Source organism: Alosa alosa, chromosome 17, assembly GCF_017589495.1.
Source record: "Alosa alosa isolate M-15738 ecotype Scorff River chromosome 17, AALO_Geno_1.1, whole genome shotgun sequence".
NCBI classification, from domain to species: Eukaryota; Metazoa; Chordata; class Actinopteri; order Clupeiformes; family Clupeidae; genus Alosa; species Alosa alosa.
The window spans coordinates 31,293,308-31,318,141 of NC_063205.1; the positions used below are offsets into that span (position 1 = coordinate 31,293,308).

Consider the following 24,834-nt stretch of genomic DNA (forward strand, 5'->3'; position numbering starts at 1 on the left):
CAATCACAGAACGGAGGGAGGGCAGCAAGACGATGACGACACTCCGAAGCCGTTATGAGCTACGTACAGACACATTTGATAGACGTTCGTAGCGCCCAATAAACGGCTCTGGGCATTTGTAAACCACGTTTCAAATATGAGAAAATGAATGTCTAGTTCCCAGACCCCATCTCAATGAGATGAGGTCTGACGTTGGCCAGGCTAGGTTTACACTTATTCCTGTTCAGAACAGCAGGAAGGCGTTCATAAAACTCCAATGGTAACGTCAGCATAAGTGCATCACCGTCAGCATACAGTATGTCTCAAACATGGTCAGTTAGCTAGGTCATCCAAGTTAGCAATTTGTGAAAAACAGTGTGTAATAAAATGCAACGACAAAACCATGTGTGATTTATATTTTGTATGATAATTAGGGCTGTCAATCGATTAAAAAAAATATCTAATTAATTACATACTTACATAATTAATCGCATATATAATTTTTGCTGTGAAAGTATTTTAAATATTTAAATTCAAATGAATCATTGAATAATCAGCATTAGAGACATTAAAGTTCAAAAACTCTTATTATTATTTTCACTGTTCAAATAATTGCCACAATAATCTATGATATGACCTAATAAAAATAAATTCAAAGTGCTTCAAATTCAAATAAATTTAAAATAAAGTGCTTCGGGAAGAAGTTTTTTTTCACATACAAGGCATTTCAGGCCACAGATATAACCTTGGGGACACAATGAAAATAAATTAACACTCCCTCAATGTCAACACTTATTTCTTTGCATTGATGGCAACTATAGAGTTGATGAACTCCGGTGATATGCAAATTCCTTGCTGCAGACATTGCAGAGGACTTCATTTTACAGTCTAATTTATACTGACTAGAACGGCTCGGGGTCAAAGGTCATACGGAATCGATTAATCTGCACTAATTTTTTTAATCAGTTATTTTTTCTCAAATTAATGAATCGAAATTAATCAGTTATTTTGACAGCCCTAATTATAATATCTAAGTTGTAGTTTTAACAATGTGTAAGCTGACATTATCAAGCATTTCCTAACCCTTTGGGGCCAAGTCTATTTATCAGTATGATTTTACTATCTTTAATTTGAAGCTCTTCATATGGTCATTGTAAGGGACATCTATACATGCCATCTTGTTTTTTTCCTAGCCATATCTGGCAATGTATGATGTGATAATACCTATATATATATATATATATATATATATATATATATATATATATATATATATAACACTTTATTTTAAGGTTCACATGTTAGCCACCAATACATACCTACTACCTGTCTTAGTGACTTGTAAGGCATGTGTTAGGCAACATTAACCATTTGTTAGGTGTGTATTCACAAATTTCTTGTTCATGACGAATTAGGCCTTTAGTATTGATATAATCTTAATAATGACCTTGTAAGCCTTGATCTCTACATACTAATTAGTAGTAAGTACCAAAATAGAATATGCATAACCTACTTGTATACTGTCTGAATAAATCCCAAATAGTAGGAGAACAGTTGTAGAATAAGCAAGTGTATGGCTCAACCTCATTGCTGCATTTCACTGCCCAGGTTGCTGTGTGAAATAGCTCTTAATAACTGGGAGATTGGCTCCCATTCTAAAGTGGAAACTGGTTCCTTGGTAGCAAGCACATTATCATCAGTAATACCTCTGCAGAATGTACTTATTAGTCATGAATTGGTTCCATATTCTAAAGTCAGGCATTATTATTATTAAGAATTATATGATGGGAACAGTCTATAACTCCTGGTCAATACAGACATTCTTTACCCTTAATACATTGCTAGTACATACAATGTTCATTCAAAATATGGTCCCTGTTCTAAAGTAGAGGCTGGGTGCGGCAGTCATGTTACAGCAGATATTAAGAACCGTTGAGATGGCTATCATAGGATCTGCTGTTTATTTTGTGGTTTGCCATTTGTTGAGTGAAGAATTTATGAGATATTCCACCAAGATCAATAAGTGTGGAGATGGACACAGAGCTGTATGCAGAAAATAAATGATAACATTTCATGTAATTTTTTCTTGCAAACCTTTTCTCACAACAACTAGCGACCAGCACCATTGGAAAGCTGACTTTACTGCAGGCTTTCGCAGCTTACTGGTTTAAATTATAGCCTATTTAAAACGTCACCTCTGAATTTGCTGCCATTTTGTTTATAAATATATGATGCACAAAGAAACACTGAAACAGGTCAGCGCAATGAGAAGGTGCCCAGCATGTAAGGGGCTACCATATGCATTTGGAAAGCTAGGGGCGAGAGGGATATATTCATTTGGTTGCAATTTGCAATCATGGGAAATATTCACAAAGGATCATTTTAATGTCATTAATAAGGAACAATTAATATCCTCCGTTATTTTCTCCGAGTGCAACGATGATAGACAGACATCATTTGGACAAAATATAGAGCATATTAACTTCCGTTGCTCAGCCAAATGCCTTCCTGTTAAGTCCTGTTATCACGGAGTTACAGGCGACAAACGATTTTTGATGGTCACAAGTTTACTTCATTAGCGGTTTATTTTTTTGATTATTAAAGAGTGTTTTTCATTTAAAGGTTTGACTTTGTGCTTATTCAGTAGAGCATTTAGTGCTCTTCCCAATCCCAGACGTTCACATTGCATGTTTGTTTGTAATGGATGCAACCGGGAGATAGGCTACGCGTTTGATGGCAATGAGTTGTTAACGGACATGAACCAAGACATATAGCCCAGCAGCAATCTAGGGACTGTTCGTTATTTATTGAAGGGGCCACCGGAGGAATTTTGAGTGCTTCAGTCAAAAGTTGCATGACCCTCCCTTGCCTGCTAGAAATTGTTTAATGACCCTCCGACAGAATTGTTAAAAAAAAACACATGACCCTCCCCTTGCCAATTGTCGCATGTCTTCCGCCCGCGCTGCTTTGCGCCACAGCCACACACTGTGATAACGTTCTTAAATCAATCTTTCGTGAGCTTGCATGCTACCAGTCCTTCCTTTTCAAATGTGTTGCGCCTGTTTGCACAATTTCACAATGTGATTAATAATATGACAAATAATCCCTGTGCATGGGGACCGAAACAATGCATGCCAACTTTTTCCGTGTTTATCACGTATTTTAACTTTCCCCCGCTGTCTTGCCGTAGAATAGGCTATCCCATATTTTAATACTCTCATAACAACCCTGCCATCGGGCCTGTCTGTGTTGCCCTGTTGCTACCCCTTGCCCTTCCAACGAAACAGATGTCTTCAAATCATCGTTTTCCTTGCTTGAATGTCATAAACATACAACTTTATGCAGCAGAATTACGCATAGGCTACTTGGAACATAACACATTTGACAAAGGACAGATGTATCGTAACACCCCCAATTATCACCACTTTTGTTCAGAAATTCTTAAAACCAACGATGTTTTTTAACACTTCAAAATAACATTTGCTAAATTAACCTTACATTTTTCAGTAGCCATAGGTGTGTAGATTTGAACAAAATCTGGTTTGGTTCTTAACGGGAGCATTTAGGCCTACTGCCTGGAATATCACGGTAAAATGTCATTTTTGGTACATAGCTAATTTAGATACACCTATGGTGTGGGTCTCTTTAGGAGTCCGCTGTCTTGGTTTGTATAGAAATGGATATAAGTGACACATACACGCAAGACGGTGGAAATACGGGACCGACGGTAATAGGGGGAGTTCCGATATGTTGCTAGTGACAAAATATTAACTTTCAGTGTTTTACGATGTCTTTGTCATGGGGAAGTGTTTTTCCCCCATGCATTTATTCTAGGCTACTGTCAGTGACTGCCGTGAGAGAAGCGGGTTCTGTGTTTCGTTCATGTCAGTGACTGACGCGAGAGAAGCGGTGTTTGTGTTGTGTTGTGTTGCGTTGCGTTAATTTATTTTCATTGGGCATGCCGTGCCGTGCCGTCCACAGCTCTTCAGTTCTGACAAAGCCGAAATTACTCCTTTTGAAACAATGAGTGCAGGAAGCGCGTTTGTATGGTTATATTGCTTGACGGGGGGGATACCAAGCAGCTTTCAGCCATAAGGCTACTTTGAGAACATTTCAATTCACCCGACACTAATATTCAAAATGTTGAAAACTATTTCGGCATAGCCTATAAAGCAGTTTAATTAAATAGAATGTTAGTTGTAAACAAACGAGCTACTTGGTGAGGCTTGGCCTCTGATCTTCTTCGTGCCTTAGATCAGGGGTCCCCAACCTTTTCATTACCATGGACGGTTTGATTCCCATTTTTTTTTTCCACGGACCGTGGGGTTGGGGTTCCATGTTCCATATGTGTTGTGCATGCATTACTTGAAAAGAACTAGCTACAGTTATGTATGAACAGTGAAGGTAACAAACTCTTAAAAAAAGTGAAAAAAAGTGAACTTGAAGAAGTGAAAATTGAACAATATGAACTAAGCTACATCTACCAAGTGTGAACATGCTTAACAAAATATGGGAACAAAACATGGGAACTAAACGTGCATTACGAATATAATCAGTGGGAGCCCTGTGCTTGTTTCCCTGCAACAAGACAGTGACACCCTCAGTGTGTTTGAAATGTCCAGTCGATTGCACAATTTGGTCTTAATTGCAGTCATTGCAGAAAACCCGGCCTCGCATAGATACGTGGTGGGAAATGGAAGCAACTTTTCAGCACTTTTACGGCTATCTCGGGATATTCTGCTTTGGTTTTGATCCAAAAACCCGCCAGAGAGGTTTCCTTATACACACTCTTAAGACCACTGTCATTTGCAATTTTGATCAACTGCTCTTCCTCCTGCGCTGACATACTAGGACTATTCGGGATATTGACAAATGGGTTGCGGACCCACTCATTGGTTTGCCGTGGATCTTTGGAGGATGGAAAGTAGCCTAACGCTCAAACTCATTTGAAAGCGGCAACAAGGTGATCGCGCACCAGCTGCGAGAGAAAGGGCCCTGCCTCAGTCTCTCCCAAAACCCCCACTACTGTTTGGAACATATCAAATACACCCCGTCCCCATTAGTCCCCACAAATCAAGCTTGGCTTTAAAAATGCAGCGACTTTATCTGCCAGTTTAAAGACAGTCGTCATTCTCCCCTGGAGTGACAGGTTGAGGTCATTAAGCAACCCGAATATGCCACATAGGTAAGCGAGTTTTGACACCCAGTCCTCATCACTAAAATGTGCAGCTAATGGTGACTTTTTTTCTGTAAGAAATCTCTGCAGCGGCTCTCGCAACTTAAACACCCTGGCCAGTGTTTGCTAAAGATTCTTGTTTTTTGTTGCTCATTCTAGCAGTTTAGCTAACTTCGTGTGACACTACCGTTCGCCAAGAACTGATCAAGTGAAGTGAGCTGACCTGAGGCTGCGCAGCGCTGAAGTGTTGAAGGCGGGACAGACGTAAGAAAATAGACCTTGCAAAATGCAAACATGCATGCAATCAAACAACTGCATATAGGCCTATGCCATGTAAAAACGTGACATTATTGCGCATGCATTTTTTTTAAACGTGACATTATTGCGCATGCATTTTGGACCTGGCAGATGGCAGACCTGGTTAGGAATGTACGGGCTCCGGCCCGGTGGTTGGGGACAGCTGCCTTAGATGGCAGGAAAAATCTTCAGCCTATTAACGGACCACCCGATTCACGTTGGCTGGGGGGGGAAGGGGGGCCATCAGACATTTGTGACCAGTTAATCCGGCCCTGCCCCCAACAAAGCACACCTTCCCACCTCTGACAGCTTAAAAGAAGTCAAGAGGACTCCTTACTCACAGACCTATTAACAAACCTGCGGTATTTTGCCGTGTTTTGAAATCCTATGCAGCTACAGGAGCTTTCAATCGTGAGGAAGCAATTTTGCATTGTAGGCCTAACTAACATGCAATAACGCCACCAACAACAACCAAAACTAGGCTAATCATTGTCAAAATGTAAATTAAATGTAACATTATTGTGAATCAAATTAAAATGTTCTCTTTTGCAAATGTAGGCATAGTAACAGAATAATTTAATAATGTTACAAAGATACTACATCAATCCGTATGTTTCATTAGGCTACTAGGCTATTTGTTTAGCCTTATTCTTGATTCATTTAGGCTAGGCCTTTTTATTCAGGGGCTGTAGGGGCCTATTCACAAAGAATTTTAAGGCTAAAAGTAGCTCCTAACTGGCGAATTTAGGAGCAACTCCTAAAAATAATGGGCGTGTCACTCCTAACTTTAGGACTCCTAATTTTTTTCACAAAAAGTAATTCACTAAGCATTTTAGACCTAAAAGTAGCACCTAAAAGTCTGGGACAGCTTAAAAGAAGTCGAGAGGACTCCTAACTCACTAAGACCTATTCATAAACAGCTTTTTGTGGCATTTTACGTTGCGATGTTTTGAAATGCGCTATGCGGCAACAGGAGCTTCCAATCGCGAGGGAACAATTTTGCATTCATAAAAGGAATGCAATAACGCCACCAACAACAACCAAAACTACTCATTGTTAACATGTAAATTAAATGTAACATTTCATTGTGAATCAAATTAAAATGTTCTCTTTCTTGCAAACGTAGCCTAGGCATATGGTGACAGATTAATTTAATAATGTTGCAAAGGTACTGCATCAATCCATAGGCCTATGTTTCATTAGGCTACTAGGCTATTTGTTTTGCCTTACTCTTTATTCATTTAGGCTAGGCCTTTTTATTCAGTTATTAATCATCTTCCGTCCTTCTCACTATGTAGCGCACGCATTCTCCGACCTGTCACCGGTCACTCATCATCGGAAGGGAGGTGTTTGGAATCATTCCCGCGTTACAATCGTCAGCCAATCAAGGTGGTCACTTCAGTCAAGCTCGTGCATGAGTAATGGCGTCATCTATAGCAACGGGCTCACTCCTAGTTTAGGAGTTGTCTGAAAGGCTTTGTGAATAACTTTTAAGAGAAAACTCCAAGCTAAAATCTTTTAGTGCGATTTAGGAGTAGCCTACTCTAGTGGTAAGATAAAAGCCTTTGTGAATAGCCTACGGCCCCAGTTATTCATCATCTTCCGTCCTTGTGTGTAGCGCCGCATTCTGAGACCTGTCACTCATCATCGTAAGGGAGGTGTTTGGAATCATGCCCGCGTTACAATCATCAGCCAATCAAGGTGGTCACGCTTGCCCATTTACACAAATTAATGGTCGAATATTACTGATGATCATTGTTATTTAAGAACATGCAGTGTGCGTAGGGCACCAAAAACATCTTGCTCGTAAAAAAGCATCATACCGCACATTGTGGCGGGTCTGTTATTTACTGTAGGCTGCGCAAACCACAGGGCAAGCCTGCATTCGAGGCCTTCTGTTGAAGAATTTTATATAAAGCCTGCGCTAACAGTAATCCTCCTGCCCCTGATAGGCCTACCACAGCTGTGGATATGTGTGGAATGTTCAAGTAATAACACAATCTAATGTGTGTCTCAATTGTCCCCCGCTGACCACCTCACACATTTCTCTAGATTTTGCAACGAATTTACATGACACAATGCCATAAAATATGCCAGTTTTAGGACACAGTATAATGTTTGTAATGACACCAGTTAGGCCTACGTTTAACAGTAACAAGTGTAATGAGCTATTCATTGTCGAAGGTGCATGGTCAAGTGAAATTCTGACTTTGGAAAACAAACATTTGCCGATATCATCGCCGATCATCAGAATATTGCTCTGAACTGCAGGTAACTTGTTAAGCCAGTGGTTCTCAAACTTTTATTTAATTCCCCACTTTGATCAAGGGGCATGACTGATGATAGTGGAGATAACGTGTTATCCCGAGGCCTTTGCCAGTCAGCATCTCCGACGGTAGTCTACCCTATTAAAAATATAGATTTTCGATGTCCCAAACGGAGAGACATAGGCTACTTTATTGTTTTTAACGATCTCTATGCTACTCACAAAAATGTAAGCATGGGGACATGATGAAGTAGGCTATCCAACTGTCGTGTGTTAAATTATTGTGATTACGAGTCAGTGGTTTTCAAACAGCGTGACTCGGACATCTAACTAAATGCAACAGGCTCATATCGTCCTCGCATTCGCAAAATGAGGACCAGTGTTTTGTCAAATTGCAAATAGCTATTCGTTTTAACGAATTTTTATGATAGTAGCCTATACAAAAAGAATACGATCTTAATCTTGGAATGTCGGGAGGGAAGTGGCGCGTCTGCAGTAAGCCAAATATGAATGTAATTCTGCGGCATAAAGCAGATGTATTTGTTTATTGTACAGAAAAATAAAAATTACATGTCAAGCAGTCAATTGACTACATTGCAGTCAAGAAGTAGGGCAAATTAAGACACTGTTTTGATTTGCGTAGTTGCATTGCCCCCAACACTGACAATAACATAGCAGATTTCGATTTTCGCTACCACCGTGTAGTCAAGCCTTAAGCCATACCCAAGTAGCCTTAATCGAGGTAATGTTTAATTATGCATGATTTATTTTGTTATTGAATTCGTAGGCTGGGATTCCTCTCGGTAACAATTATGTTTGGTAGCCTCCTGCTTTTTCAGAAGGGGCGGCAGTCAGGCTACTGACAGAGCGATGTACAGTGGCAGAGCGAAGCACAGTGGCTGAAAGTGGTCCTAAAGCTTCACGCAGCTTCACGCCTCTTAATGCGCGACTGAAGTGGCCATTTGAAAGCGATGCCCACTGTAGAGCATATTAACCTCCGTTGCTCAGCCAAATGCCTTCCTGTTACGTCCTGTTATCATGGAGTTATAGGCGATAAACGATTTTTGATGGTCACAAGTTTACTTCATTAGCGGTTTATTTTTTTGATTATTAAAGAGTGTTTTTCATTTAAAGGTTTGACTTCATGCTTATTCAGTAGAGCATTTAGTGCTCTTCCCAATCCCAGACGTTCACATTGCATGTTTGTTTGTAATGGATGCTACCGCGAGATAGGCTACGCGTTTGACCAGTTGTTAACAGACATGAACCAAGACATATAGCCCAGCAGCAATCTAGGGACTGTTCGTTATTTATTGAAGGGGCCACCGGAGGAATTTTGAGTGCTTCAGTCAAAAGTTGCATGACCCTCCCTTGCCTGCTAGAAATTGTTCAATGACCCTCCGACAGAATTGTTAAAAAAGACATGACCCTCCCTGCCAATTGTCGCTGTCTTCCGCCTGCAGCTGCTTTTCGCCACAGCCACACACTGTGATAACGTTCTTAAATCAATCTTTCCCGTGAGCTTGCATGCTACCAGTCCTTCCTTTTCAAATGTGTTTTAGCCTGTTTGCACAATTTCACAAATAATCATATGTGATTAATAATATGACAAATAATCCCTGTGCACGGGGACCGAAACAATGCATGCCAACTTTTTCTGTGTTTCTCACGTATTTTAACTTTCCCCGCTGTCTTGCCGTTTTAATGTTTTCCCGTAGAATATCCCATATTTTAATATTCTCATAACAGCCCTGCCATCGGGCCTGTCTCTGTGTTGCCCTGTTGCTACCCCTTGCCCTTCCAATGAAACAGATGTCTTCAAATCATCGTTTTCCTTGCTTGAAGGCGAACTTAGAGTGATGTTAACCTATTTAAGTTTAATGGCGTGATTGTCGTGAGAGCACGATTCATTGGCGCTTGCATGTTCGGCCTTATGTCTACGTGCGCACCTGAGGCTACTCAGCTACTAGAGAAAGAATTTCCCCTGTTTGTATGTTCACTCCAAGTTGGCCTACCATAATTTACCAACTCTGCACTGTAGCCCCTAACTGGCTATTTATATTTTTCTGTGAAATAAGCAAATGTATTTGTTCAACTTTATGAAGCAGAATTACGCACTAGGCTACTTGGAACATAACACATTTGACAAAGGACAGATGTATGTTATAGTGACAAAATATTAACTTTCAGTGTTTTACGATGTCTTTGTCATGGGGAAGTTTTTTTCCCCCATGCATTTATTCTAGGCTACTGTCAGTGACTGCCGTGAGAGAAGCGGGTTCTGTGTTTCGTTCATGTCAGTGACTGACGCGAGAGAAGCGTTGCGTTAATTTATTCTCAATTGGGCATGCCGTGCCGTGTCGTCCACAGCTCAGTTCTGACAAAGCCGAATTTACTCCTTTTGAGTGCGCGCGTTTGTATGGTTATATTGCTTGACAGGGGGGATCCCAAGCAGCTTTCAACCATAAGGCTACGTTGAGAACATATCCTAATTCACCCGACACTAATATTCAAAATGTTGAAAACTATTTCGGCATAGCCTATTAACTGACCACCCGATTCCGCTTGACTGGGGGCAGGGGGCCATCAGACATTTGTGCCCAGTTAATCCGGCCCTGCCCCCAACAAATCACACCTTCCCACCAGCTGTGACAGCTTAAAAGAAGTCAAGAGGACTCCTAACTCACAGACCTATTCACAAACCGGTTTTGTGGCATTTTGAAATCCTATGCAGAGCTTCCAATCGTGAGGAAGCAATTTTGCATTGTAGTCATAACTAGCATGCAGTAACGCCACCAACAACAACCAAAACTAGGCTACTCATTGTCAACATGTAAATTAAATGTAACATTATTGTGAATCAAATTAAAATGTTCTCTTTTGCAAACGTAGGCATAGGCATAGTATGTGTTTGTATGTGTTTTGGAGCCAAAGGACTAGTAATAAATGAAAACAATCTCCAAAGAGCTATATCTACTGACCAGGTAATGTTAACGATTCTTGCAAGAATATTCTCTAATCAGACTGTGAAGAAACAACTGTTTTGATGTCATTTCAAAAATGCCTATGCTCTGCTTCTCAGATTAGAGCAGCTCCGAGTAGCCTACCAAGTGGCTGTCTTCAGAACAGCTCAAATCCTACATAGCTCCACATAGCACCTCTAAACAGGATGTTTTCCCATCGAAGGGACACTATTTTGGAAAATAACTCTTCAATTAGTCTCAAAAGTGTATGGAAGTCCATTACCCAAAATCCCCATGAGGACAGCAGGCTCTCTAGAGGGAATCTGCTGTAGAAAAGGCAGGATCTCATCAATAACAAACCATTTGTCTAGGTACTCAAGAATTTTCCCCAAACACACCAAGGAATTCACCCGAACCTGCAAACAACAGACAGGAAAACAATAAGCTAGTCATGCTTTGGCGAACAAAGTCTCATAAGACATTTAAAATGACACTTGCCAGGAAAGAGTTACACAGAAGTTACAAAGAGAAATGTTTGGCTATCATGTTATTCAGTTGGATTCTTTAGCCTGTCTTTTAATCGTTCTGAACAGTTAAACAAACATTAAACATACTGATGTTTTAATATATGCATATCTCCTTATTTCCATAAATACAGTAACATCATGCCTGTCAACTCTGTGTGTATTCTTGGGAGGCATGCACTTTAATGAACTTCCACAAGTTACATTAGCAGATAAAAAAAAACTGCCTTTATGGATAGTACAAAAGAAATGTCTCACCGCTAATGAGGAAGTCTGTAAGCAGGCTGATTTAACACGTGGAATCAGTGCATTTTTCATGGAAGGATATTCAATGAGATTGGCAAATGTTGGGATGATGTTCAAGCAGAGCTCCTATGAAAAACAGGCATTGTAACAACTACACTACAAAAACATATATTGGTTATAACAACATTGCTTGCAATTTGCTTCAAGTGTTTCTGTTGCTTTACTTGTATCTGGATGGATGGGGCCTCAAGAGCTCTATACACCATTGGAAGAACACAGCTCTTAATTTCTTCTGCTGGTGTCTTGGTTAATAAAAGGTCCATCTTCTGCAGGAATATTAGGAGGATCTACACAGATAATTATGTAAGGAATATTTAAAAGAGTCTCTGAGCAAAGTTATTTAATCATTCAATGACACTTCACAGAACACACACAAATCGTACTGCAAAATTGAGAAAAACAAACAAATAAATAAATCCATATACTGTGCCATGAAAAATAATTCCTTCATGTACATATTTATTATATCCAAATCTAAGGAGATCTGCAAATACAACCTCTTTTTATCAAAATTATGTTCTGTAGAAGTTGACGGTGAAAACAACAACAACCACAACCACAACAACAATAATGATATACACGTTGTCCTAGATCTAAAGACTCACCATGTTGCTGGCCTGAGAGCATAAGAAGAAAACAAATAAAAACACAACATCTGAAAAAACATTACAAGATCTCTTACTTGAGACCACATGAAATTTGCATGGATGAAAAGTGTTGATTGCTATACCTAAACCAAATTTAACCAGGAGAGAATAATGAGTGACAAACTGAAACTGAAATAGTCATTTTTGTCAATGTGGTATGTAGGTGACATGCAGGGGGAATAGGGTGGTCCTTATTTTTAAAGTCTCCAATTGTCATACTCTTAAAGGGACATCAGGCAACGTTTTCGTGTTAATTAATCATCTTCGTAAGTCGGTATATGGTTAAATGACTCATTACGGGGCTCTCGCCCGCCCCTACTGCCTGTAGGAAGAATGTCCCACTTGCAAGTTCGGTGTATCCTACCCACCGACCGAAGCAGTATCAGTTTACAGCACAGAGGCAGGCTGAGATTGTTGCAAACGTGTGTATAATGGCAGAGCCGGCGAAGAATTTCCCCTGGGGATCAATAAAGTATCTATCTAGATATCTAAGAAGCAGCGAAAACCCTTGACTGAAGACGCAAAGAAAAGGAAAAGAGCTTCAGACTGAGCGAGGGGGAGTTTCGTAGAGAAAAAGCATCAGGCTTGCCTGGTGTCCCTTTAACCCTTCAAATTGTTCCTTTATGTAAGAAAATACAGCATGCCAATTTTTATGGCAATAACATAATAATTACTGGTAGCTCAATAGCTTTAAACTTTGAGATGATTTTCTGTTTGATGATTTTTCATAAAAACAGATCATTTGAATAGATGTTGTAACTGGCTAGTAAAATCCCAAAACAATCTCCATAAAAGCATCTAATGCACCATATATTCCTAAATATGTATTTTAGATACATATTTTAGATACATATCTCTTACTTATTGTAGAAACTAAATCCAAATTAATCCATCCATGACCCGGTTTAGCAGATTTAGCTTTCCTGGTGGAATCAATACATATTTCTATTGATGATCACAGTGGTTATTGTTTGGGTTTAGAGCAAAAGTCTTTCAAAAACATTCAAACAATTGTATCCATGGAACCCCAAATATGTGCCACAAAACTGTATGAGGAAAAGGCACCTTCACCATTCCTTTCTCAGCTTTCTTGCAGTTGTGCTGTGTACCAAGAGCAAAATCATGGCAAAAACAAGAAGTGAAGTTTATTTGATTGGTTCCACCATACCAGAATTAGTTGGATCAAATCTGCCATCTATTAGAATGGAAGATCACTGACAGATTTATCCAGACTGCAAAAAGTCACCACTGGCTGCTGAGCATCAGAAATGTGGGATTGTTGCTCTGATTTCAATAAAATGTAGTTCATTTGCAGCAACTTTTAATATTACTTGCATATCACAATAACGCAGCACAGCTTAACATAGGCAATCTTCCACATGATTGAGCTACCTCTAAATATATATTTTTTGTCAACATTTTTGCATATTTCTAACTTTGAAGTTAAAAGAGGTTAAGACAACAAACATTTTGCAAAAAAAAAAAAAAAAAAAAAAAAAAAAACATTGGACTTCATAAGGAGCACCCTAAGGGGGAAGGGACCCATGCTGTTACTGAGACATAAGCCATAATGTAAATATGCTTATTGTAGTGCCCCCTTGTGGTGGATTTGTTTCATATGTGCCAATATAAATAAATCTGTAAAGTTTTATGACTATCAGCCATTTAAAACCCTCTATTTTATTTGTTGTGTTTTTGCTTTATAATTGCAAATATTAATATTTCTTTAAAACAGATCAGTAACTACAAAATGTCCTTATACATAGAAATAAAATGGTTCAGTGTAATGGGTTACACTGACGTTATACTACACAGAATGATTTAAAACATATATAGTGTATATATAGTGAGTTAAAGGGAAACTTGGCAGGATTAGCTATATTTCCCCCTCTGCTGGAGAAATTGTGCATTATGCTATTTTAAACTGTGGAAAGGATAACGATAAAGCACATGGATTTGTTTACAAGCTAGCGAAACGGTTAGCAAGTGCGGCAGAACAATGTGGATGTTACAAGGTAAGAAACACGATTTAAAACGAGTTTCTTGTGTCTCACTTCTCTTTCCGGGACGGCAGTCTCAATGTTGCAAGGTTGGTTTTCCGCCTGGGGACACTAGGGGCAGCGGGGAAAGTCACCATTTTCACCGGAATAGGTCATTTAACCATCCAAATGATTTCTAAACGGGTTTATTATGTTGAAATAGTTGCCAAGTTCCCCTTTAACAAATCACAATTATTCACAAGATATAGACAAATCATGTTTAAATTAAGTGCTTTTTTAACTCAAGCATAAAAAAACATTAAAAGGGGAAATTCTCAAACATTTAAGAGAGATAAAACTTGCTATAGCACCACAGTGGTCTTCAGGGACCCTATAGCAGCCAAAAACGTAATAATGGCCTATAATGTAAAAACTTGCCAATAATGTAATAACATTTCTGAACCAATAACGTCATAACTTCGTACAGTACATTGCTGGCTGGTTATTACGTTATTAGCTGGATAAAAAAAAAAACCATTACAAATGCAATGACAGCCAATAATGTAATAATCACCTTCCTGGAGGTCAAGCATCGAAGGAACCCATAGAGTTTATATAATTATTTTTTTTATGACAATAATAATAATAATAATAATAATTATTATTATTATTATTATTCTATGAATGTGAATATGAATCTATGGCAGCCCATAAAACCAACCGTCTGGTAAAAACATTTGAAATTTGGCACACTGATTAGGGACAGTAACATGATTTTTTCTTGCTTGACATGTCAGCTATAAGAGCAGAGTTGCAATGGCAACTCTGCCCTGTTGAGATGTTTGGCACCCTCAATGCTGCTTGCAGCTTTATTTTAAGTTTTATTGGATATGAAGTGTTACACTTCCATAGCACATAGCTGGTTAAAGACCTGACTACCAGTGGTACAGTGGTCTATGTGATACGCAGGACTACCCTAGCCTGGCCACGCCTATCTAGATCCCCTTTCAGGGAGATACTATTCACTACCTTTTCCATCAGTCGGCCCAATCAGTGACGAGGGGGGATGACGCTACATTTTCGAAAGTTGATCACTTGTTGCAGACCTTTTACAGCATTAGGAATAATAGACCTTTTACAGCATTTGAATAATACATTTCCAAACAATGCAGCTACCTCACAAGATTAACTACCTTTATGGGTATAGGTGTGGGCACATACAATAAATCAACAATACCTGGATAGGTTCATGTTGCTTGAATACAGGTGTCAGGTCTGGCAGGATAAGGCGGACATATTCCTCTTTGGTACACTCTTCAGCTATCAGCAGCACATTGGGTAAGATAAAAGGGACCATGTCTGGGTTGACAAACTCAGATGTCAATGCTGGAAGGACACGCTGTACCACCACTCTCTGCAAGCAAAGTAACATAGATTATGTCTCAGATATGGACAAATATAATAACACCACAAAATAGAATTAGGGATGCACGATATATTGGCCGCCGATATATTATCGGCCGTTAAGGGAAAAAATGAAAATATTATTATCGTTCCGATAACAGAATTCCGGTCAATAATTAGCGCAGATATTTTTAAAGCCCTAATTTCCCAACTAGGGGCATGTAAGGCCCGTCTGGCTACACTGACTTACTTGAGCTTGGTTGGCTATACTTCCTCAAAATAATGTCAGCAGGGTGGATGTATTTCACCATTCTAACAAGAGCTGTGGATCTGCGTTGAATCTGTACATCCCAAAATCCTCTTCCTCCGTTTAACCTAAGCAGAGTGGAGCTCAGCCTACTGAGCTGTCTTGTGCTGGTGTGTTTGCACTTTACCCCGCTAGTCGGGGAAACAAATAAACAAACTCTTCGGTGGGGCGAGTAGATAAGTAGTTCTAAGTTGCATTTTAGTAGGCCTATTATATTTGCATTTTGTTCACTTGGGTTTTGTATTATTACCGAGAAATATGCTACCCATTCCTGCTTTAGTTCCAGACAGGTCATCATCATTTCTTCTTCATCATCATCATAATCATCATCGGCGTTAACTACATAGATATGAAAACGATTTATGCACTGTTGCTGGCCACTCACTCAAAATTCACTTAAAGGAGCCACACATAGGCTTAGGCTACAGCTATTTTGTTGACTGCTGTACCATTGAGGACTATTATGAGTTCTGTCCATCATAAGTGGTAGGTAAAATTACTGCAATTCAATGATGCTTATTAAATGCTTTCCCCAATTCACTTTTCACTTTTTTTTTTATCAGTAATATCACTTATTCCACTGCTTGGTTGAATTTCCCATTGTCCTGTGTAATTTAGAATGTGTATTAACCATATGTTATTTGCACACCTATGAAGTAGATCCAATTTGTTGGCCATATCACACTCGTATATTAATTTGCCTAACTCGTTAAGTTTAAATGAACTGTCACGTTGCATCCAAGCTGTAAAATACAGACGTTCAGAACATAGCAACATTGTAGCATATGACGGAGGTGGATTTTAGCTAGTTGAATGACAAGTAGGCTAAGTAAAACAGCAATGTTTCAAAGCTAAGGTTCATCAGAATCCTGAGATATGCCTGCTTGACAACGGGAGATGGAACTAACGACTGGCCTTTGGTCATAGCAACCATCAATTTAGAACTAGTAACGGCAGTTTGTCCTTCAAGTTGAGAAATTAGTTGATATGTGGCAGAAAGAAGTAGTTCTACAAACAAGACAGTTTTAGAGATTAAAAGGTTTACATTATAACAGGAAATTAACACAACGCAAGTGGCAACAGTAGAATAAGCGGGATAATGGACTTCACGCCGTTTGACTCTAAAAAGTTAACACTTTTCTAGATGGAATGGCCCCTCTGCTTTGCGTCGGACTGTTTTACCATCTAGAATGTGTATTAACTTTGTATAGTCGAACGGCGTGTCGTCCATTATCCCTTACTTATCGTATCGGATCGGCCACAACAAACCAATAAATATTGGTTATTGTTATCGGACAATTATACAGTCGGACAGTTATATTGTTATATGACAATATATATTTTCAGGCTCTCACATCTGAAGCATATTATACACACAAAGAAAGGCTGTACCCTTAACAACAACTGTATCTGTACTATTACACACAATTTATATATTGAAATCATGGAAGGAAAATGAGGGGGGGCAATGTACTTTAGACTGCCTTATAAGCGTAATCTTCTCACCTTTGGAAGTTTGGGTAAGATTTTGGGTAGGCCTTTATAAAACTGGGATTTCTGGAGGTTGTCCCTCTGAAAGAGTGAGTCAAGGTACTGCAAAGTCATGGCCCCAACATCGTCAAAAAAAGGGATCTGTTAAAAATGAAGAGAACTTAATCATGTGTGTTGGTATTTGTTGATGCCCGCATCAAGGGCTTGAGTTTTGTCTGGTGATGTTGCTGATGGGATCATAAATGGCCACAGCAACATAGACGAATGACGGATCATTCGAATGATCATTCGATTACATTTCTATCCAGCCAATTGCTATAGTGGGCTATAAACAGAAGCTGTGTTGTGGTAATGCTACAGATTGACTTCTGGTTTGGCTGACTTAAGTGACCATCAGTAAACATGTTGCATGTAAACATGGTGTTGCCCTACTTTAGATTGATATCCTCAATATTGATTGTACTACCTACCATGTCTAGATATATAAAATGTATTCATACCATAGTTGCCAGAATATTGTATTGAAAATGGTGGTGGTGTGCTACCAAGCCTGTTGAGACTGTTAACGTGATTATGCTTTCCTGAAGTGACATACATTTTTATACACTAGCAGCCACAAAGAGCAATATTCCAAAGGGTTATTATTAAACATTCATGAGTAACTTACTTATACTTATAACGTTAAGTTATAGGCACCTCCGATATTTAGTTAGCTGGTGGGGTAAGCCACTGAACATTCAAAGGGGCTAAAATATGAGTTTGCGTACAATCACTATGTTCCTGATAGTTACAGATAAATGTGCATGTCCTTTCAAAGTTACAGATAAATGTGCATGTCCTTTCAAAGGACATTTTTGGCAAACACACAAGAAATGTTAGTGGTAACCTATCGTTATGTAGCCATACCTCCATTTAGTTTTGCATTGCAGGCTTGCTCTGAAGACATTAAATAGCCACTTAAGAATATCTAGTTACCATTAGGCAGCAAAGGAGCCAGATGTAAACATGTGTAGATAAATATACAAACTGTTCAATATCAAATATTTTGATTTTGGACTGCAATATTTTGATTTTGGACTGCGTTTTAGACGCTAGTGATCATTCTTACATAAAGACCCTTTCAATCTGTTTGATTGAGAGTTTCCGATTGAAATGTTCAAAACCAACACAGAAACTTTGAAATGAAAAGGAATTGGACGATGCTCTACAAAATGTAGATTTTTACATTTTTGTTTGTCCCCAAGTTACCCTCAATTAGCTCAATGTTGTTTTCTGTTGTGTTCTATGCCACAGGACATACCTTAGGAACACATGTTTGATTATGCAGTTGAAAGGGTCTATAGCTCTTTTAATTATTTAATTAGAGCTCATATAGGCAAGCTTAAGACTGTAACAGGAAAGCCAGAGTCTTTAAACATGTTGGTTTGGGCCTTACCTTTGTCATCTGATCGGCATCAGGACGCACATTGGCTGTGACATTCAGGAGCATCTTCACATGTTCACAAACGTCCTCTGGAATCTGGCTCAAGACTGCAGGACTTAGTCGACTCAGCTACATTAGAACATTGCATATTTCAGTAACATTCATTACTGTGTGCTAGCAGGCTGGTCTGTTTAAAAACTAACTAACTAACTAAATATATATATTATAAGAATATATTAAGAAAGGGAATACAATAACATTCTGATTAACTATATATATATAGTTAATCAGAATGTTATTGTATTCCCTTTCTTCACTTTGCATAACATTACAAAGTATAAGTACTCTTTTGATCCCGTGAGGGAAATTTGATCTCTGCATTTATCCCAATCCGTGAATTAGTGAAACACACTCAGCACACCGTGAACACACAGTGAGGTGAAGCACACTCTAATCCCGGCGCAGTGAGCTGCCTTCAACAACAGCGGCGCTCGGGGAGCAGTGAGGGGTTAGGTGCCTTGCTCAAGGGTACTTCAGCCATGCCTACTGGTCGGGGTTCTGGTCGGCAACCCTCCGGTTACAAGTCCGAAGCGCTAACCAGTAGGCCACGGCTGCCCCCTAATGGTAATGGTCAATGGTAATATCATGCAGCTAACAATGTTATGCTAATTTAAGATGGCTAATTCTGATGTAAGCCTGCTTATGTTGTAAGCTGTGAGTGCATCCTCACCAAAAAAAAAAAGTTGTTGCCATCCGTGTTGGGTTCCATCACGCAACAATAACAAGCTGTTGGTGCAATGCCCATGGTCATGACTTATGGCTCATTTCCCTAATGGTAATTGTTGTAGCATATAAAAAACACCTAATTGACATGATAAAAAGGCAAAAGGAGTTTAAACCATCCAGAGCATACACATGAACTCGAGCATTGAGCTCGAGCATTGAGCATCGTGTATACACATAGTTTACTTAAAAGAAAGGTTTTGGACAACTCACTCCTTGACTGGCAAGATGGTGGCGAGCAGAAAAACCAAGCGAGTTGTTCAAAACCTTTCTTTTAGTAAACTCTGTGTAAACAATGTTCTCAATGCTCAAGTTCATGTGTAGAGACACTGATGATACTTCGATCAAAGTTTCATGTTGTGTCAAGCCTTCTTAGTGTTTTAAAAATAGCGATTTTGACGTGATCATGTATCAAAATCATTGGCGGAGCGAGGGGGTGGCTTCGGGGGCTCAAGCCCCGAATCTTTTTTTGTATACATGTGCTTTCAATTTCCAACGATTCTAATTTCTAATTTAACTTCCCCTTGGTTTCTCTATAAATGTTACAAAATGTAGGCTACTATTAGTGAGCAACTATCCCTTATTTTAAAAGTCCAATATTGACAGATAATCTGATTTCCCACACGATGAGTTTAGGCAGTGCCAGAGCCGAGATGTAGCAGTTTACGTCATAAACCTTAGGCCAGGACAGTTCAGAGCGGTGCAGTCAGTTTATACAGCAAGCCGGTAAGAAAAAACTATTGGCAAGACATTAGGCAATTAGGCTACTGTACCCAACAAAAATAAATACAATACAAAAATAAACTTTAGAAAGACAGAAACTTTGTTGTAGCCAACTGTATTCATAGAGTCTCAATGACCGAATCAGTAGATGTACCTGTTGTCAGTTGAGTTCCTTCAATTCATTTATTGTAGGCTAGTAGCCTAGGCAAATATGAAACGGAGATGTAACGTGGCTACCGGCGGGATTTTGAAATTGCATGTTTCATGCATTTTAGGGCAAACAATACCATGGGATTGATGAGTTCTCCATTTGAGGAACGTAATCAATTGCGGACGTGCACAGACTAGCTCAGACACAGAGCGCATATAGGCCTAGGTTAAGCTATTTTCACTTTCTAGAGTGTGCATTCATTACGTAAAAGATGCTTCATACCAAAACAACGATATAGTAGGCCGACATAGTAGGCCTAGGTTAGGCTACTTTCACTTTCTAGAGTGTGCATTCATTACGTAAAAGCTTCAAAAAAAAGCTTCATTACGTAAAAGCTTCATACCCAAACAACGATTAAACATTATCAAATGTAGCCTATCATGACGTGTTGTCACCACTAATCTATAAAAGATCAGTCGTTGTCACAAAGACTTAATCCAATTAGAAAATCGAAACCAAAATCATGTAAGTGTAAGTGTTCTCTCATTGATGCCTGTAGGCCTATAAGGAAAATGGGATTTGTAAAATGTACCCCCCCTCCTCCCCCAACTGAATTAGCCCCCCTATGTGAAGCACTGAAGGGGGGAATTCCCCCCCATTTTGAAAAATGAATTTTAAGCCCTGGATTAAACTTAGCTTCATGTGTTCCACTGAACATTATAATAAGTGGGTTCACAATGTGTGGGGCTGTGCTAAACCTGACCATAAGGCTACTTTGGCCAGAGTTCAAAGTAAAAATGTATTGAGACAAGGTAGCATCCCATCAGGGTTATCTCAGCATAGTATACTAGCCTATAATATACAAACCATACAGTAACTCATAAAAAATGCTTAATTAACTAAGTGCATGCTGATCAGATAGGCTATGCCTATAGACCCCTCTTGAAAGACCCAAAGTGCCAGTCAGATATACCTTGAGTCTCACATTTTTAAAGTCTCAATGTGTCCATTAGTTTACACAGAATTCACTAGAAGTCATTATTTAAGAGGTTATTTTTCAAAATTTTCTGACGGGAGAGCATGCCCCCGGACCCCCCTAGCCTTCCTGCGTGTGACACTGGGCTAAGCCCCCAATGTTTCAAATGTCTGGCTCCGCCCCTGATCAAAATAGTAGTGCCCCTAAGATTCCCATTCAAAAGGCCATTTGACCCGAAAACGACAACACGGACAAGCTTAAAAGTGGCGCTTTGCATGTAATTATACTTTTAAACTAAAGTTTGACTCGGGTACATTCACAAAAACACCCTAGGATGCATTTTGGCAAAAGTTAGGCTTTAATGCATTGTATCTGGGAATATCCCAATATTTATTGTTACGGTGCTCAGCAGTGAGTGTGCATGCAAAAAGTACCTTATTCCAGTTTTTGTTTTTTTTAAATCGCCACAAATGGGGTTCATGTGAGTGAAAAATATGTACTGTATGTTGCAAGTGCCAAATATCATAGATGCAGAGTTTGACTTCACGACACATGAGTTTTTTGCAACACACAACACAGCTGTTAGAAAAACATGCAAGCATCACTAAGAGGAATTGATAGCGTCAAAAAAAAAATGGAATCGGTTCTTCAGACACTGCAATGATATAGTTATTGTGAATTCTTTTTGTGAATTCTTTTGATAATCATGTAGTAAAAATCTGTTCTGATGACAGCCCCATCACAAATATAACAATACAATGTGTACACATGCAACTTTCCCACCTGGTCTAACTGTCTGCTGAAGCTTTTGAAGATGTCCTGCTTGTTGACCTGAAAAACCGGCCGACCCTCATTGAAGACTGCATGCATGACGACACCCAGAGAGTACATGTCAGAGGCTGAGTCACAGCTAACAGACAGGATGTACTCTGGTGCCACATACTCAGGGTTAGGAAGGCATAGAGGTGAAAGGTTCGGGTCCCACTCCTTACACACATACTTTGCCTGGACGTTACATGTGAATACACACAAAAGCACAGTGCCATTAGTCTGAAAATAGAAAAATTAATGCTTTTAGGTGTCTGCTAAAGCCAAAAGTGGATATCTGCCTCACCTCGGCCTCCGAAGGGTTGCTGGAAGAGATGCTGAAGTCAAATCCCATGATCTTCCAGGATCCACTCTTGTTAATAATGATATTCTCAAGGCACAAGTTGCCATGTACCATCTTAACACCAGTGTGGAGGAAGGACAAACCCTCTGATATCTATCGCCAAAGTAGAAAAAGGGAAACACAACAAGGAATAAAGGGCTGAACGAATAAGGGAAAATAATTGTGATTTTTCTGATCAAATCACTTGATTTGCAATACAATTTTTGAAAGCCATCATACTGCTGCCAATGGTGCTTTTTTAAATGTTGGTGCATGTTTATCGTGTTGCCTTAGGAAATAGAAAAATACTCCCAAATAATCTCAGTTGTGAGCTGCATGATTTAGCTTATTCACCGCATTTCCCAAAGTTGGATAAGTCGATACATACCCTTCTCATCTCTGCGTATAATTACTCAGTCTGACGCACCCACCGCTAGCCTAGCTTAGCCCAGGTGCCTTGAAGTGGTCGGCTTCAATAGCCTACACCTCCCAATAGTGACAAAAGTCCAACTCCAACATTTTCCTACATGCTGTGATCCGTACAGTTACAACGTATACAAATAACAATGTCAAATGAGACACAGCCATTTTGTAAACATATACATACTTGGAACTATGTTTTCATTCAGGGAAATTCCTGCTCTTTGGGGTTTGAAGTAAGCTTTTCAGTTGCTGCCTACAAATCACTCAAGTAGCAGTGCTTCGCCTGAATATGAACACAGTGTTTCCCCTACTATGTATTCAGCAGCGGTGCAGCACCGCTCCTAGAATTTAAGCGCCCCGCAAAAAAAGGTCGCCTAATTAAAAAAAACACGCAAGTGAACTTCGCAAACAGCTGCCGTTCGTTCGTTCTCCAGGTTTGATGTCAACAAATAATACTAGACTAACGTAGAAGGCGCAGTCAGGGATTTCACAGGAAATGTTTATGTTTAAGTTTATTAGCAGATGCAACTTTGTGCAAAAAAACAGCCTACATTATATTTTAACCAGGGAACCAAATTAAACACGCCAGTGAGGTAGCTCGCCCCTATATTCAGTGGCCTATTCCCAGATAAATTCCACGCAGGGTTTCGTTTTTGTTTGTTCTATATACAGTCAATGCTCTCAAGCACTGTGTTGCTAACATACCTAAGCTGTGAAATTAAGGTATAGCCTACTGGTGGGTTTAATTTAATTTGAGTAATAGGATATGCAAATTCCCATAGAGCTCACCAAAATCATAGAAATTATCATTACAAGACACTCATCCCCTATAATCCAAGATAAATTTTCTTCGAGTTGTTAAGCTTTTGAGCATTTATTTTAACAAATGACATGGAAAACATAATTAATTTCATCCACATATCCTAATGCACAATGCACAACAACGCTACTAAGTTAGCTTAAAACCGTGAGAATCAAGTAAGTCTCACGGGCCGTCAGGGCTTTAAAGTGACAGGCACTCAATTCCACTTGCACAGCACCAATACAGTGTAATGACAAAAATTTGGCACAGATGCAGCCAGTGTTAATTTCATTGACAAAGACTATGACGAAGAATATTCGTCAACAAACGGACGAAAACTAAATAAAAACTAAATAAAAAGTCAGACATGATGACGAAGACTGTAACAAAATATAACTGACACTTTAGTCAATTAATAAAAATGAACTACTCAGAACTACTCTTTTTGTGGTAGTTGGGAAGAAGTTCAATCAGAGCGAATCTTTGAGGATAGGTTGAGGTTATGCAGAAGCAGCAGAGCCATTTAAAAAGTCGCGGAAAATGCAGGCACAACAGCTAAACAAATGCAGCAGTTTCATAGGAGAAGAACAAAGACGAGTTTGCAGAACTTCACACAGTTTCGAGGACGTTTTCACAACAGTTAGGTTGTTTACATTTAGGGTATAGTTTAATTTAATACCTTTTAATACCTTTTTTAATACCTGTGTGTTTAGATTGGATATGTGCAGCATAAGTGACTCTCTTACTCTTACATTGACTTCCATTGTATTAAAAGAGCACCACATGTGGTGCAAAGTGGTACTGCAGATCCAGTACAAATTCAGTGGATTTATAGACAATATTTAAAAAAAAAATCTTCTCAATGAAGAAACTCAGCAACAAGCCCACATTTTGGGCAGATGATCCTCACATACAGAATGATATATGGTAAAATTAAAAAAAAAAAAAATTCTGTTAACTGTCCACGTGGTGAAATGAGAAGATGAAAACAGGCTTTTTGAAAATCAAGCTCAATTTTTAAAAAATGCTCTGAAAATATGAAAATGATAAAAACCAAAGTTAAT

At 39.1% G+C, this 24,834-nt stretch overlaps 1 protein-coding gene across 2 annotated transcripts in view; it reads right to left on the reverse strand.

Moving 5' to 3' along the window:
* Nucleotides 1-24,834, reverse strand: part of scyl2 (SCY1 like pseudokinase 2) — a 97,415-nt gene that overhangs the window by 43,269 nt on the left and 29,312 nt on the right. Inside the window, exons 5-13 of one of the 2 annotated variants that reach the window (XM_048267590.1) lie at nucleotides 22,510-22,659; nucleotides 22,179-22,400; nucleotides 18,775-18,891; nucleotides 17,355-17,480; nucleotides 15,375-15,551; nucleotides 12,117-12,128; nucleotides 11,676-11,798; nucleotides 11,464-11,577; nucleotides 10,965-11,097 (exon numbers count right to left, since the gene is read on the reverse strand). In XM_048267590.1, the coding sequence (XP_048123547.1) occupies nucleotides 10,965-11,097; nucleotides 11,464-11,577; nucleotides 11,676-11,798; nucleotides 12,117-12,128; nucleotides 15,375-15,551; nucleotides 17,355-17,480; nucleotides 18,775-18,891; nucleotides 22,179-22,400; nucleotides 22,510-22,659 (1,174 nt within the window). The remainder of the gene's footprint in view (nucleotides 1-10,964; nucleotides 11,098-11,463; nucleotides 11,578-11,675; nucleotides 11,799-12,116; nucleotides 12,129-15,374; nucleotides 15,552-17,354; nucleotides 17,481-18,774; nucleotides 18,892-22,178; nucleotides 22,401-22,509; nucleotides 22,660-24,834) is intronic. The other variant, XM_048267591.1, reaches the window with a different exon arrangement.